The sequence below is a fragment of the Mchenga conophoros genome, linkage group LG7 (assembly GCF_057382185.1).
Source record: "Mchenga conophoros isolate Kocher_MC1m ecotype Shallow Benthic linkage group LG7, M_conophoros_male_GT1.1, whole genome shotgun sequence".
NCBI lineage: Eukaryota > Metazoa > Chordata > Actinopteri > Cichliformes > Cichlidae > Mchenga > Mchenga conophoros.
Genome location: NC_140532.1, coordinates 48,510,876 through 48,527,341, shown reverse-complemented (window position 1 = coordinate 48,527,341; position 16,466 = coordinate 48,510,876). Strand labels below are relative to the sequence as shown.

At 39.8% G+C, this 16,466-nt stretch overlaps 1 protein-coding gene across 5 annotated transcripts in view; it reads right to left on the bottom strand.

Annotated features, from left to right (window-relative positions):
- The window catches only part of ctif (CBP80/20-dependent translation initiation factor), a 98,427-nt gene that overhangs the window by 72,832 nt on the left and 9,129 nt on the right, over window positions 1-16,466 (bottom strand). For 3 of the 5 annotated variants that reach the window (XM_085279814.1, XM_085279818.1, XM_085279815.1), the window contains exons 2-7: window positions 12,367-12,605; window positions 11,047-11,118; window positions 9,413-9,535; window positions 8,130-8,203; window positions 6,494-6,598; window positions 6,284-6,362 (exon numbers count right to left, since the gene is read on the bottom strand). In XM_085279814.1, the coding sequence (XP_085135940.1) occupies window positions 6,284-6,362; window positions 6,494-6,598; window positions 8,130-8,203; window positions 9,413-9,535; window positions 11,047-11,118; window positions 12,367-12,543 (630 nt within the window). In that variant the 5' untranslated portion in view covers window positions 12,544-12,605. Of the gene's footprint in view, window positions 1-6,283; window positions 6,363-6,493; window positions 6,599-8,129; window positions 8,204-9,412; window positions 9,536-11,046; window positions 11,119-12,366; window positions 12,606-12,853; window positions 12,990-16,466 lie in introns of those variants that run through there. The other 2 variants (XM_085279816.1, XM_085279817.1) reach the window with 2 other exon arrangements.

The following is a 16,466-nucleotide window of genomic DNA, read 5'->3' as shown; positions in this document are numbered from 1 at the left end:
CTTCGGCAGGACCTCTCAATTGTGTCTACATGCCTAAATGCACTGAGTTGCTCCCATGTTGATTAAATGTTTGTATTAACAAACAGTTGAACAACTATACATACAAAAGTAGACATGTCCTGAGAAAATGTTTAAACTTTGCCAAAGGAATAAATGGCCTGTATTTATATAGCGCTTTACTAGTCCCTAAGGACCCCAAAGCACTTTACATATCCAGTCATCCACACATTCACACACTGGTGATGGCAAGCTACATTGTAGCCACAGCCACCCTGGGGCGCACTGGCGAGGCTGCCGGACACTGGCGCCACCGGGCCCTCTGACCACCACCAGTAGGCAACGGGTGAAGTGTCTTGCCCAAGGACACAACGACCGAGACTGTCCTAGCCGGGGCTCAAACCGGCAACCTTCCGATTTCAAGGCGAACTCCCAACTCTTGAGCCACAATCGCCCACATACTTTTACACTTTGCTTTCTTACACACAATTAAATATGGAACAACAGAGAATAAAAGTCACAAGACAACACAGTACAACAACTGCATAAATTCTATATTAGGGTATGGAATTTGGCTCTGGGTCCGAAAAGTCAACTGAATGTGAAAGTGGCTTGCATTCTTTCAAATGGCCAGTAGGGGGGCTAGCCATGTTGTTGCAAGAATAAGTCAGATTGGTTAGCATTAAATGGGAAAATGACCCTACTGATCACTTGACCGGTGACCTCAGGAAACACTTTGTTGACGAGTTTATGGTCTCAGTTGCTGGTTTCGAGCATCTTCAATTGGTAAACATGGTACTCATTACAAGCAATAAGGATGAAAAAGGAGGGTATACTTTAGGGCAAACAATTAAATGATAGTCCATGACACGGTGGCCACATCCATGTTTTGTCTATACCTGTTTTATTTTAACTGTCTCTGTCTTATTTATTTGCTTTTGTGTGAAGGAATTTGTACGTGAGGGCGATTACAAGTATTCTTTTTATACAGCCTTTCATGTTTCCCAGCATCCATTGGATACGTGACATGAATCAAATACTTGCTCCCTGACCCCTGGATGCTTCTGTCGTTACAACCTGAAATTGCACGTGAAGGCAGGTCATTGTGACTGCAGGATGACATTCCACAGAGGCCAGTGGAGGTGCAGCAGAACCTTAAAGCAAAGGGAGGAAGCCCTTTCTCACTGGGTTGCTCACACGCCCTCGCACAAATGAGAGGTTTTCCACGTCCGAGGGCTATTTGTAAGCGCATTGTGGCTCCTGGAAAAAGGGGAAGTGAATGTTGGAAGGAAGCGTGGATTGCAGACGGGGACTTTGGATGATGTAGTCCTGCCGTGCAGTAGCAGGAAGTGATGACTCTGGAAAAGTCCAGTACATTATGAGTGGAAAAATACCTGATGATTTCTTTCTATCTATTTATCCTTCCATCCGTGGAGGCAGTTATTATACAATAGGGCAGTTTAGCAGCAAAGGGTTCACATGATAAATATATAGAGTCATAATAGGAGTAATCGGATCGGATTGTGGGAACCAAAGTTGTGATACATATTTATATTTTCACCTTTAATCTTGATGCAATTCTATTGCCTCTTAATTAAAACTGATATATCTTAGCCCCAAGTGGGCCCCCAAGGCTAATTTTACCATCTAAGAAGTTGAGAGGAGTGATGTTTCTATGGCACAACTATCAACAACTGACAAATAATAAGGAGCAATGTCTACTCACAGCTTTTTCTTAAGTGCCCGTTAAGCCAAAATAGTTATGAATCAGTGGTTTAATTGTTTCTTCCACAAAGGAGGTGGAACCTTGTGTGTGCTGCATGTGAGAAAAAAACAACTTCAGACTATGTTTAGACCTGATTCTCATGACATTGTCCAGTTTTTGTATGTGAGAACAGCTTTGGTAGAGTGTGGGCAAAGGAAGAACCCCATATTGCATTACCCTAGTCCAGTTTTCTCTTGTTTTGGAGATTTGGTTGAAGATGCCCTCTAAAAGTGCGCTTCCAAATCACAATATTTGATATTATATATAAAGACACACTGATCAACCGACCAGGGACAGGAATCAGATACTTTTCAGCATCCTCGCTTGGTGACTGGCTGGGCAGCATCACCAATGTCAGATTACGAGCCCATTCTTTTCATGCATGCGCATAGTAGCACAGGAAAATAGTCAGTTTTCACATTAGCAAACACACAACACTGTGATCAACAACACTGTGATTGGTGTGGTTGTGATCTGTTAGCGAGTTCTTACTGAGGAAAACACAAAATTGGCCAAACTAAATTGGCAGGGTTGGAAAAATGGTGGGTTTGATTCTAGTGTAGGAGTCGCTCTCATGGCTCATGCAGTGATGTCACTCGGTGCCCTTCTGTCTGTTGACATCACATTTTTGGCATGACTCAACTGGCTTTGAACCCCACCCAAGTAGGTACTGAAAAAGTACCTGGTAGCCCATACTACTGCCAAACGGAAAACCAAGTCAAGTCGAGCAAAACTGAGTAAGTAGAAGTAGAAAAGAAGCTTATATCAGGTAAAGATTGGTGTACAGGAAGTGTGAAGTTTAAAAGATTTTATTATGAGAATAAAATTTTGCATTGAAGAAAAGCTTTTAAATGTATATGCTGCCAATTATAGTTTTTAGAATGAAAATCTGAATTGTCAGAAATTGGTTTGTCAGCAGGCTGCAAGGCCATGGGTGCAAAAATGTTTATGTTGGAAAAAATACGTATATAACGGCACAAAATGAAACTATTCAAAGACAAAAGAAATAAATAAAAATCCCCTGATGACTAAATATTACGTAAAGGAGAATGGGCATCTAATACAGATGTTTTTTTAGAGTTTCATTATTTGTGAGCATGTCAAGGCATAAGCTTAAATGCTTTTTTCCTCAGAAGGTGAACAAGATACCCCATGAGGATGTCTGCATGTCTGCCAGTTTATTGTGACCAGGAAGACTTGTCTGCAACAACATGCACGTGCTCATCAGGGAGGCTTCCAGTGGAAAAGTACTGTACAACCGGAATAACTACTAGTCTATGGGATATTCAGCTGTCCATGTCTACGACCAAGGATCACTGCTTAAGTGCAGCAAGTTACCAGCAGAAAAGAGAGATCCCTGCAAACATAAATACAGAGCCAGGATGCTGAGAATATATATTTATTTAATAGAGATTCATGACAATAAAAGCGATGACAATACTGAAGAAACACCACTCCCTTTCTATTAGTAACAAAACCATGCGCAGTGGGGTATGCAGTTTGTAATTTAATGTAATAATGCTGGTTATCAGTTAACTACAAAAATTCTAGTCATCTAACGAGCCACAAAAAGATGTACATACTTTCAAACACAAACCCCTGTGCTTATCATTCCAACCAAGGTTTACATTGATTTTGTTTTATTTTACACTGTGGTCTCTTGTGGAAGACTTAAGTACCCTTCCTGTTATCTTGAGGGCTATTCAAGACCAAAGAGAGTGTCAGTGAATGGCCTTGTTAGTATGACAAACAACTGGGCATCAGTGGCCTTGCTTTATAGCTGCATGACCCCACAGGGCATGGTTTTGCGATCAGCTTGCCAGGGCTCGATATTCACACAATCGGAACGTGAAAGAGTAACTGGGAGAAGATGAGAATTGCCAGAAACAGCTGAGAAATGTCAGGGAAAACAAAACAGAAAATGTGGCACTCAATTCCCAGCTCTGCGTCTCTGATCCCGATCGCAGCACAGAAACGCTGATGACCCCATCTATCTTTTGGCCCTTACTGAATGAACGGAAACGACAATCTTGGCTCAGAAATGATACAGTGAGGAAGCCATCTCGATCGCTCACCTAGATCCATCTTAGCCCAAGCTGCGTGAGCGGCGCAGCTCAGCTCAAAGGCCAAGAGGGGAAGGAAAGAGGAAGACACTGTAGCTTAAACACCATGAAAGACGGAGGATATTTTGGCTCAGAAAGCAGGGGAGGAAGAGAGGAAGGTGACAGGAGTGACCTAATGTGAACTCTCGTCACCTCAATGAATCACAAATCATGTTGGAAAACACAATGCTCAATACCTTATACAGAGAAGCATTCCAGCTGCAAAATGACTTTTACTCTGTTGATGTGAGACACGTCACGTTCAGAAACACGGCTGTTGCCCTTTAGACTGCAAGTAATGTAAGTAAGAGGCACTTAGATCCCATTTAGAGAAGATGCTAAACCTCCTCAATAGTTCAGGAACTCAGAATAACCCTATAATATATATAAGGTTACTTTCCCTGTCAAGATTTTAGAAAAAGTTGCCTTTCTCAAGTTTTTTCATAGTTTTTCATACTTGAATACTTTTAATATGTTTAAGAGATTTCAGTCTAATTTAAGAAAGATGCAGATTTTGCCCTGTTAAGAGTTTATAATGATATCATTTTATCTGCTGATTTTGGCTCTTCTGGACTTTACTGCATTTAGACAATGATCTAAACTAAATATTTTTAAACTGGATTTCCTTATTTGATGGCACCTTTAGAGTCCAAACTGCTCGCCATTCCTAACTTCCATTAACTGCGGCATCCCTCAAGGATCCGTTTTAGGTCCTTTTTTACTTAAATTGTACACGCTACCTCTCTTGCTCTATTGTTCATAGATACAAAATTCACTATCACTGTTATGCAGGCAAAAAAAACAAACACTTCAACAAAATGACTTCACTTTACTTATTATTTGATTTGGCATCCCACGCTCCACAAACATCAAGATAAGATACTTATCTTCCAAACTGCAGTTGAAAATCATGGTGTTTATATGGAGAGTTATTTGAGTTTTAACGATCAAATCAAGGATGCTGTTAAACGAAGCTTTTACCAACTGAGAACCAATCACTAAGTTAAAGCCAGTTTAGCAGCTAAAGGATTTCAGCTGGACTGCTGCAACTTTACCTCAAACCTCTGTCTCTCTCTCTCTCTCTGTATTGCAGATGATTTAAAATGCAGCTGATCAATGTTTAACCAGTACAATGAAAATAGCACATCACTATCTGTGATATTTCAAATAGATTTTAAAATTTTACTATTTGTTTTTAAAGTCCACAATATATCTGTAATATATTGAAGAAGTTCTTTTAAAAAAATCTTTTATCTCCGCATTTTTCCTCTGTGTCACGGAGGTTCTGGCAATTTCTTAAATCTCTAGAGGACGCTCTTTTTCTGCTCTATTATATGCTTTATTACAGCTCACTGTAAATGTTTTCTATTGCTCTTTTATTTGACTCTTTTGAACACTCATAGATTTTATTTATATTTTCATTCTTTTCATTCTTGTTTTTCAAATTATTGGGTTCTTGGTGATCTGGAAAACACTCTGGGTCAATATGTCTGTGAAGGTTCTCAGCCATCCAGGTCATGGTAGTCTAAGGAGCTTGGAAAGAAAAGCGTCTGGACTTCTTTAAGTTGCTTGAAGACTCTGGGTCAACTTATGTTGTTGTTTGTACACTGACCTGACAGTATAGTTTGTACAACATTTGCCTTTTTGTCTTATTACAAAGCGAGAAAACACTGCATGGGGACTTCAACTAAACTAAAGAATGCACGTACACAGAAATACTGAGGCATACATTTTTGTATTTTGTGGACTGAAATGAGAAAGTATTATAACTTCTATCACGGTACAAGTATTGTTTTGAGACACACTTGGAGAAAATGTGAACCTACTCATTAAGTTTTGCACGAGTCTGTTAGAGATAATCAGACGCTGACTAAAACAGCGACTGCCTCAGAAACCAACAACCCACATCTCTTCTGTGTGAATCATTTGGGCATCTATGCATATATGTTATGCAAACATTTGCCCACTAGAGGGACATATAACATCATTATTCACAGTTACAGCTCACTCCTGCATCTGACCAGCGGATGTCACTAAAGTTTTTATTTTCAATCAACAAGTCTCAGAAAATACATATAACACAGACTCATCTTGCACCCTTAAGTTCCTTTTTTTTCTTTAAAAAAAAAAAGAAATTAACAATACAAATTGCTCCTTTAGTACAAGAAAGATCATTCCTGTAATTATGTTTAATAGTAATTTAATCAAAAAACGGACTCCAGCACTCTTGACTCTGAACTCCATTTGGTGCACGTTATTCCTTCACCTAACCACCAGGGGTCACTCTCTAACAGCAAATCACACAGTATTGCTAAAGCTTCTTAAAGTTGTGACCTGTGAATGGCTTTCTCACACCTGTTCACTGCAGTACTAAACTGGGATGGCTTAGTTTCACACAAGAAAAAAATCAGAGACTTACCGAGCGAAGATGGGGTAGGAACCTTTCTATGTCGTTCATGTCTATACCATCATCTTCTTCAAACTTGTTTTTGATTATCCTGTAAGAGAGAAAGGGTGAGATCAGGAGGTTGTATGATGCTATAAATTAAGGTGGTATAGAGCAATCAAAACTGTTCTGAGTTCCACCAGTGAGACAAAATAACTGAACATAAATAAATGTATAGTTTACCCTTCTCTGTCAATGTGTGGCAGATGCTTTGGCGTTCCTCTGAAGTGTTTTCTGTGAAAATGGCTAAAATCCAGCTTCTCTGGCTGCACGTCCCAGCCTGCACCTCTACAAGGAGGAGACAAAGTAACAGTTAGAGTCATGGAGAGTCTCTGCATAAGTGCATATGAGGGGAAATGCAGATCTTTAGCAGGTCTTGTGTGGGATAATCTGGACTTTATTTGGATCACTTGCATGAAAACTGCTACAAAGTTGCAAAAACTCATTTTAAAAATGATGTGGGACATTTTCTTTTTAATCAAATCCCTTAGAAATGATTTATTTGCCTTTTTATTTTGAAGATATAGAGAGACATTGTGATATTTTTTGATTTCTTGTTACATCACCATCCTTTAAAGTTATCCTTCAAATTATTTTTGGCTTTTCAAAAGGCTTTAATTATACTTTCACTAAATCCAGATAAAACTTCACAAGCTTCTACTTACGAAAGCAACTGGTGTTCAAGAACCAGTTCCCTTGGGGGGGGACATGAGATTTTATATAATGAATGGCTTGCTTTTCTTAATATTTCAGGTTGTCATTGATTACCGTAATGTATGTAATTTTTTAATGCCTGGTGTGAATGCAGATGTATAAATATGTGAATTGTTTATGCATCTATATCTCTGGCTCTATATGTGTATAAAATGATTTACACATTTCTGCATGTTTTATACTGTATAATTTATAATCTACTTGCAGGGTACCATTGCTAATGAGACCCTTAGTTTTTCTTATTATATCATCTGATATACAATATATAATACACTATGTTTCCATATTTCACACACACACACACACACACACACACACACACACACACACACACACACACACACACACACACACACACACAGCTTTTATCAGGAATGCATACTTGAATGAATCAGTGTGTTTTAGTAAAACATTTAACCCTGTAACACGTCTCCACCTGCGTGAGGAAAAAACTGCTTACTGCATGCTCCGTTGTGCCAGCGTGGACGGAAGTCGCTGCTGTGCAGATGTTACCATGGCAACCAGTCCTGCCTCCACTTTTAACTGATTTATGTTTCGCTCATTTCCTTTCTCTAACGTTTTGACTTTCCCCCCTCTGCTCTTAAGTCTCACGTCTAGCTCTTGTTTGAAAAACCTCTTGGACACACAGAAGCTGATTCACGCAGAGACGTCATTTATAAAGAGTAACAGGATTTAGAGCACTGGGGCTAAACAGTCGAGCCTCCGGTAGCTCAGATGTAGTTTAAATGTGTTTTTTTTTCTCCCTCGTGATTAAGGTTGAGTGAAGAGATACTTAGTTTGGAACGACAGCTGAACAGATTTGCTAAAGGTCAAGCTGAATGTTGAAACTACTGTCTTGGACTACAAAGATAAAACAGGTTAAAAACAGGACACTAATGGAGCTCAAGTGCTAAACTGCAACCGCTGACCACAAGTGGAGAGGAAATCTTATTAAAGAAGTGAAAAGAGTAACCAAACAAAATTACAAAATGTACCAAAGAGAGGAACAAACAATTGCTACGAGACTGTGCTGTCTACTGTCTGTCACATGACCATCCAAAAGCTATATCCAGCAGACAGGTGTGTGAAACAGAAAGGTACCTACCCATGTGAGTCCATTGTGTTAGCAGCCCATATGTCTGTCCCCAGGATGTCAAAGGATCCCTCTCTGTTGCCATTCTAGATAACACACAAGGAAAAAGAAGAAAAAATATTTTCAGCATGACTACAAAATACTTCTCACCAATCCCATGTCCACATTACTCAACTTGTATGTAACCTTTCACAAGCATCCTCCAAATCATTTGTTCCTCCAAAGGTATTCTAGAAAGACTTCATTTGTAGCCTAGACGTTTCTGTGACTTAACTCCATAACCAACCATAACCAGAAGCAAAATCCTCAACAAGCAAGGCCTTGTGTAGAGAATGAGCAGCTTCCTGCTTTACATTCCCTCATTGTTAGCAGTGTTTAGAGCCTAAAATTCTGAAGCATTCTGCTGTTGAAACCGAGACCCAGTTGACTACTGTTATATCCCTAACAAAAGGGAAATTGTTTCTCTCAGGATTTTGAGCAGCTAATGTGGCTAACATGACCAATAGCTGTGACTGTATATCAATATGCCAGAACTATGTGAAAGTTTTAATCAGAAACTGTGGAAACATGAAATCAGTGATTTGAATGAGTGAATGATTTGAAATCAGTAAAAAAAAGAAAAGAAAAGAAAGGAATCCATGTATGTTAATGTGTTTTCATTAAACGACTTTGTCCTGTGGCACAAACTAAGCCTATCTGGATTTTATGTTAACATTAACCAACAGGACATGAGGAAGCCTCCAAACTTTTCCTCTGCTGAGGTAAACCAAAGCTTTACTGGCTCTTCCTTTGCCCCTGCTTTTTTAACGCTCTATCTCTCTACAAGGTTTCATAATTTGGCTCAGGACCTTTTCAGTCTTTACCATGATGGAACTGAAAAATTAACTGCTGTGGCAGAGAAACAAATGGTCATGGGCATTACATTATCATGTACTGTGTAATGCAGTGATCTCTGTTCAAAGCTCCCCGTGTTCCTGGTCTAATGTTTTGTAGGCATACAACTCACTGAAGGTGGTGTCTGCTCTGTAAGTAACTAATGTAACTAATGTGCCTTCATTTTGCTGGACCAGCTGACAAATGAGAACAAACCTGGCTTCTCAGGAGGAGAAATTCCTTAAAGAGGATAAATTGGAGCATTGAAGCATCTAAATCTGTTCTGACAGCTTGAACGCACAAATGACCATGGTATCAGGGTTTTTTTCCATTTACTTTCATCTTGATTAAAGTCATGTTAGTGAGGCACTTTCAGAAAGTTAATCCAACTCAAAAGCAGACAAACCCATGTGTTTCTGTACCTTGGCAGAACCTTTGTACTGGTTGTTGTGCCCCCTGCTGCCAGATCGTGAGCCAGATCCAGGTCTGGACCCTGAACTGGGCCTGGAACCTGTGCTGCCATTACTGCTGTGTTCCCATTCATCCTGTGGAGTTGAGAGAGTTAACGAAAGAAATTATGGTCTTTGTTTTTGGTTTTCCATTTTTCCTCCTTTTTGCTCATGCTTTGTGTGTGTATATATATTAGACCATTGCTCTAGATAGTCAATGTCAAAACCTGCTGAACATGGAAAATGGAAAAAGATTGACCTCAGCTACCCTGCTTTATTTTGTTAGATCATTCTAATCCATGCTGCTAAAAAGTCAACTCTGGAGAGCAACAATACAACAATAAAAAATCACCAAAATCTGCATTGTGAGAACGCACCAGAGCGACACACACAGACTCAGATTTAACAGACTAACTAGCTGGTAACTCACTTAGTATTTTTTTAATTACTGGCTCTAGCGTCATAGTGTCCCATGACAGTCACTATGAACATGCGTTCAATGTAGAAAGTGTAGATGAATGACTAAAGGTTGGTGTTACAGAGCTCTTTCAATCATACACTGAAGAGCTGACAGAGCCCAGAAAACGGACGAGCATGTACAGAACAGAGAGAAGGAAAACATGTGATTTAATCATTGTGGTGATCCAGTGACCAGAGAGTAAGTCAATATGCAGCTCGAGCAGACTGAAAGGGTGCACTGGGTAAAATTAGGACTATTTTCAGATCAGCAACTACTATGTGCAACGGTATACATCTGACCTTGCCTAGGAGATGTGTTACAATGACTAAAGCTTTTGTATTATTGTTTTAGGCATCCAAATTATTTTGGTTGTTAGTGATTTAACATCTTTATATTAACACAACAGCAGCATTACATTATGTTCAGCATAATGGTAAGCATAAAGGCAATTGACTGATAGGAGGCTACCTGTCTGCAAGCAGTTGCAGTCTGACTTGGACTGAGAGCAATCAGACTTAGAGAGACTGTCAAAGGTCTGCAAATAATCTGGTTTTTTCAAATGCAGACAGATGTGTTGCCATCAGTCTGAATAAGTCATTGTCAATGAGCACAACTTAAGGATACTCAACTCAACTGGTTACCAGCTGGTTGCTGAATACAACTGTAATAGGTAAATGTGAATTTCTGTCTAGGTAAACAGAAACAGATATGTGATTTTTCACAATTTATCACTGTTGATTGTTATATTATCAGAAACAGATTGCATGTAATTGCCAACTTGACCCCATTCAATCACTCATATCAGACTGTTAGCAAACTGATTCCATCTTATAGCAACAGTTATAGCACATGCTAGCGACAGTGTCGATATGCTCATTTTCCAGCAAACAAAAAAATTGAAGTGAGGCAACTTATCTCATCTTACTGGATAAAACAGATGTTGACAAAGTGTAATGTCATTTGCGGTGGACAAAACATGACAAGTCCCACTATATGTTATTGCAACGGTCAGCATCTTGCAAAATGTTAAAAATTGCAATAATATTGTATTGTGAGTCATATATTGTGATAATTTCATATCACAGGGTATCTGGTGATCCCCACCTCTATTTAGCAAAGATAGAGCTGTGAACAGACAAACACTCACTGGCTTAGATGTGCCTCGTCCTTGTGATGATGTCCAGCTACCATCTTTCTTATCATTGCAGTCATCTGTCCACTGAAGAAGAGAGAAAACAAAGTAGGTAGGTTAACAATTACGGCATATTTAAAGTCTTATTAAAGCATATTCAAATTTACTTTGAAGTTCTGCTTTTAAAACGGACTCAAAATTATGTTTCTGACCAAATCTTAAAGCCTGGTGTATAGTTTGTGTAGCAGCCAATAAACTAGGTCAAGGCAGCTGAAGCAGCTAAAGGTGAACTACAATGTAAGTTCAACACTGCCATGCTTTCTTTGCATTATGGTTCTGTCACACTACAATAAAAATAGGGACAGCTACTAATTAACCAATAATCTGTGGTTGTCCAGTGATTGGCCGTACATTGGTTGATCAAATGGCACATGCACAGGTCACCCTGGTGGAAAGCAAGGCCTGCAAATAATTGACTAATTGAATATATCTAATTCATAAATGCAGACGGATTGCCAACATGTTGGAATCGATCTTTCTCTTTCAATGAGATCATCTGAGATGTGTCTCTTTGCAATGGGGAACTCTATTCAGCTGGATGCCAACTGGTTAGATTCTGTTGTGTTCGCATATAAGAGCAAGACTACTGAGCTTCTATGTCATGTTGTAGTTAAATCACCGTCCTGAATCAGTCAAGTCACTATTTGAAGTTGAACTTCTAAATTTCTGTTTCAAATGTCTGAGATTAGATGTGTTATTTTACTTTTCTTCAGTGCAAAACCGGCCAATCAGAGACAGTATTAGATGATACCAATCTATAAAGAACCTAAATCATTAAATGCCAAATCACTGTTCATACAAATAAAATGAGAGTGATCCTGCAGAAAACTGTGAATAAACATATATCTTCATCAGAGAATCTATATGGCACATAGAGCATACCAAAAATGTAAGAGCCTGTGAGAATGTGGCTCTCACACAGTCATTTGCGAACTGAAACTCAGAACATAACCTGCTCCGGGCCATATTACGTGTTTGGCATTAGTTACCATGGTAATCTAACTAGGTAAAAAGACAGCTACCTTCATAACAATGAACGCTCTGACATTAACCTCAAAATACCACCCTAACCCAATAATCTATCTTCGTGGTACATCTCTGACGAATGCCCTTCCACTTTCTCTCTATTTACACAGTATTCATTACAACACTAATGGCAGCTGACACAGAGAGAAACCTTCCAGTCTTTTTTGGGAAGATAAAAAAAAAATCCACAGACACCACCAAGGCCTGGAATAATCAAATACAGTACTGCTGATGTGATATAGCTCTGACCTGGGGTACCTTGCAGCTACTGTCCAAGTCCAAGTCTCCATCTGCCTTGTCTCCCAGAAGCCCTTGCACTTGATACTCCAGCACATAGCTGTCGATAAAGCGCTCCAGCTCTTCTATCTCCTGCGAGCGTGTGCTCCCAGCCTCGGACGACGCAGACGCCACCGAAGAGCTCTCCATGGCAACGGGTGCAGTGATGGGTGGAGGGGGAGGAAGGGGAGGGAGGGAGGAAGGAAAGTGACCTGTGGGGAAAGGAAGTTTAAGAAATGTACAAAAGTAAGTGAAGCTCAACTTTTTGACAGTCATTATATAGTCATTATAAGAAATGTTTCAATATCGAGACACTGACTGTCAAAGAGGTGCGTGGACATCAGTCCAACGACCCAATACAGACAAACTGTTGAGTCACTTGATCAAATATATCCCTGGGAGATTTACCTAAAATAATCACTGCTTGCAGCTCAGGAACAGCTAAACACATTTTTCTTACCTTTTCCACCTCAACTCCCTGACATTTGAAGAAGGTACACAGCCTCCCTGATGTCAGCAAACACCCATACATGCACTGCCTGCTTCCAACAAACTGTCCAACACACAAGATAGAAAACTTGTGTTCAGGTGGAGCTACAGCAGGCCCAGGCAGGCACTCAGCTTATCAATCCAACTTTTGAAAAGTTGCTCCACAAACCCTGTTGGCTGTCACCATTCACACACCTCTCAATGTCAGTTTGTTTTCCCACCTTTACCTCGCCGTCTCTCTCCCTCTGTCTCCTGTCAGTGTTTTTGTGTGATCACCTGACCCCCGGCCAACAGGGAAGCAGCTTCCTGGCTGTCTGTCTATTGCTACTAAGCTCCTTTACATCACGGCTTGATCACCAGCCATGCAAAGAGGATTTATGGCTGGAGCAAGCAGAATGGTATCTGCTGAGCCCTTGGGACTCGCTGGGGAGTCCTGTGCATTTGCAGCCAACAAGTCAGCTACATAAAGTCTAAAGGCTTTGTTTTGGCTATGATGCAACAGTGCTGCCTAATGCCAGAGTAATGGGGAGTGGTATTTCCTAAACATATTCTGCAATCTCTTTTTCCAAGATCAAATTTGATCTTACTAATTTCTGCACTGCATGAAGGGCAATGTTTTTCAAACAGACGTACAACAAAGGCAGGATCATTTCTAAATTAAGCTAGCATAACAACAACTCTAAACAAATTTAGAACAGTCAGCAAATAACATCAACATCCTCCACTAGAAGATCAGACCTCAGGTTCTGAACTGTTGTTGAGAGACAGTAACCTGAATCTCCACAAACACTAGCAGGTCAACATGTTATACATCTGACTCACGGTCAGCACTGTAATCCATACGTGTCAATAATATAATCCACCATACATTAATGCCAGGGCTTTGATTAGCCTGGTGATTTGCAATTAGTAGGTTACAGAAATATGCACACTCAAACCAAGTGTGTGCTCAGCAACACGGGACCTGCAAGTTTATGAATGCATGCACACATGTACAAGTACAAGCATCCCCTGGCACACCCATGCATATATCTACATATATGTTTGCATGCTTTCATATTTTCTCCAATCTCCGTATAGATGCAGTGATTCACTACTTGTTACCTCTGCCGAGGTAACTCTGTTTTCACTACTGCTTTCTGGTTTGTCTTTTTGTTTGTTAGCAGGATTATGCACAAGTTGACAGGATGCTTTTTATGAGTGTAGGAAGAGAGCTGGGGCATATGGAAAGCAAGAACCTGTTAAACAATGGTGTCTGCCTTGCCAGCAGTGCAGTACAACTAAAGGGTTTAAAAAGGGGGTCCATTTTGGTGCCTTTAACTTTTAAACCATATGTCTGAGTAAAATTAGTTTGCTTTAATCAAGCATAGTTCTTCCTTAATTAATTTTTTAGCGATACTGGATCTTATGTCACTTGCTGCAATTATTGCCAATCATAATCACTGAGAAAGCTGCCTAACAGGATGTAGGGTCACAGCTATCGCAGTCATGCTTGGTACATGGACTTGAGACCCCATTTTAAGGAAGGACAAACAATTCTGTGGCTTTGACCAATGGAGGGCTTTTTTTCTAGTAGTTCAATCCAGCTTTGGAAATATATTGTGACATTTATGATGAGATTGTTTGCAAACTTGCACACCATAAAAGGGTGCACTGTTGGCTTTAGTAAAGTTCTACAGAGGTTTACAAGTTTTCCCTGCGCTGTCCCTTTTCGTTGCCATTGCTGACTCAAGAGACATTTGTTATCTTCATGGTATTTGGTGTATTTTAAGACTGAAACTAACACTTTTCATACTCATATGCAGCCCAAAAAGGCAACAAATTTATCTGACAATCCAATCAATCCAAGTTGTACCCCTCGCTATGTCCTCAGCCAAACCGGTAACAACCTGCTACTTTTGGATACTCCCTGCTGGTTGCCACAGCGGGTATCTCTGCATATCTGACCTAGCAGATTTTTATGCCAGACGCCCTTACTCATGGAACCCCAAAGGGATTTGTGTCTCCCACTGCTCTACCAGCAACCTTTCATGTGTCATGTGTTAATCGAATGTGTAAACCACTATTTTACATGGACCCACTGTATACGAACCATGGACAGTGCAAACTCACTTCAGACATTAAAAATTAATGGTAAATTAACTTATATATAATAAACTTATATAAGAGACGCCTAATCAAAGTCTGGGCTTAAATCCGATAATGGCATGGCCTTAAACAGGCCATTCATGCTTGAAAACCCAGCAGTGTGAGCGAATTAAAACTATTCTGCAAAGAAGAGTGGACCAAAATTCCTCCACGAGGATGTGAAACACTCAGTGCCAGTTATTACAAATACTCAATTGCAGTTCTTGCTGTCAAGGGTGGTGCAACTAGTTATTAGGTTTAGGGCAGCGGCCCCCAACACACTGGCCACGGACAGGTACCGGTCCGTGAGTCATTTGGTACCGGGCCGCGAGAGTTGAACCTCGGGTGTGAAATTTATGGTTTTCAGAGATTTTAGCAGTTTTCATCGTCATTTTTTTCCCTGGGTCTTTTCCCCTGTGTTATGAATGCATTTCCTTTTTTGTTACCGGTACTGGTTTTATTTTGTTGTATTTATTCGCGACAACTTAAAGTCTGGTCCGTGAAAAAATTGTCTGACATAAACCGGTCTGTGGCGCAAAAAAGGTTGGGGACCGCTGGTTTAGGGCACACACAAAGCGAGGAAGATTTGGATATCTTCTCTCTCTTGATTAAAAAAAATCATAATTGGAAAATTGCATTTAGTATTTTTTTTCACTTATCTTTGTCTAATATTAAAATTTGATAATCTGAAACATAAAAATTACAAAAGAAATCAAAACTAATTTTTTTTACAGCACTGTGTTTATTCACTCGAGCTCTGAAGTTAAAAGTGTTGACTTATAATACTTTTAACACAGTTTGAATAAGTAGAGCTGCAATCAATAATAGTGTGAATGCAACAGTATGTTGATAGATGCATATCGATAGTGGCTACAATCCAGTCAGTTGTCCTACTGTTGTCCTTGATATGTAGTGTGGGATTACTGCCTAAGGGTAAACAGCTGCCAGCAATTATTGACCCTTTGATTGATGCAAAATACACATAGCTTCTGGGTTTTTTTGCCTTGCTATCTATGACAATTTCTACAGTGCTATTACAGCCTTTATGTGCTTTCTGTAGGGGATGAGTAAATCACCAGGTCCATCTCAATGGCATTAACTTCAGGATATAAAGCTTGTTCTGCATATCACAGGAGTGAGGCATCTGTGGAATGGAGTCTACCCAGCAGTGTTTTGCAACACAGCACTCTAAATCTGCAGTTCTGATTTGTTTCATGGCTACATTGACTAAAAATCTATTTTTTCTCATGAGGGAAAAATAAGTGTTTAGTCATAAAACACAATCACGTATAACAGTAAAAAAAAGCCAAACTATTATTGTACTTATAGGCTGCAGGAAAAGGATAGGAGATTAAAGCAAGGACCTGCTCTTCACAAAGAAAAGGATACTACTGTATTTGGTGTATATGTGAGGAATAACAAATAAAGATGCTCTGCAGGCTGGTAGCCCATCTTAG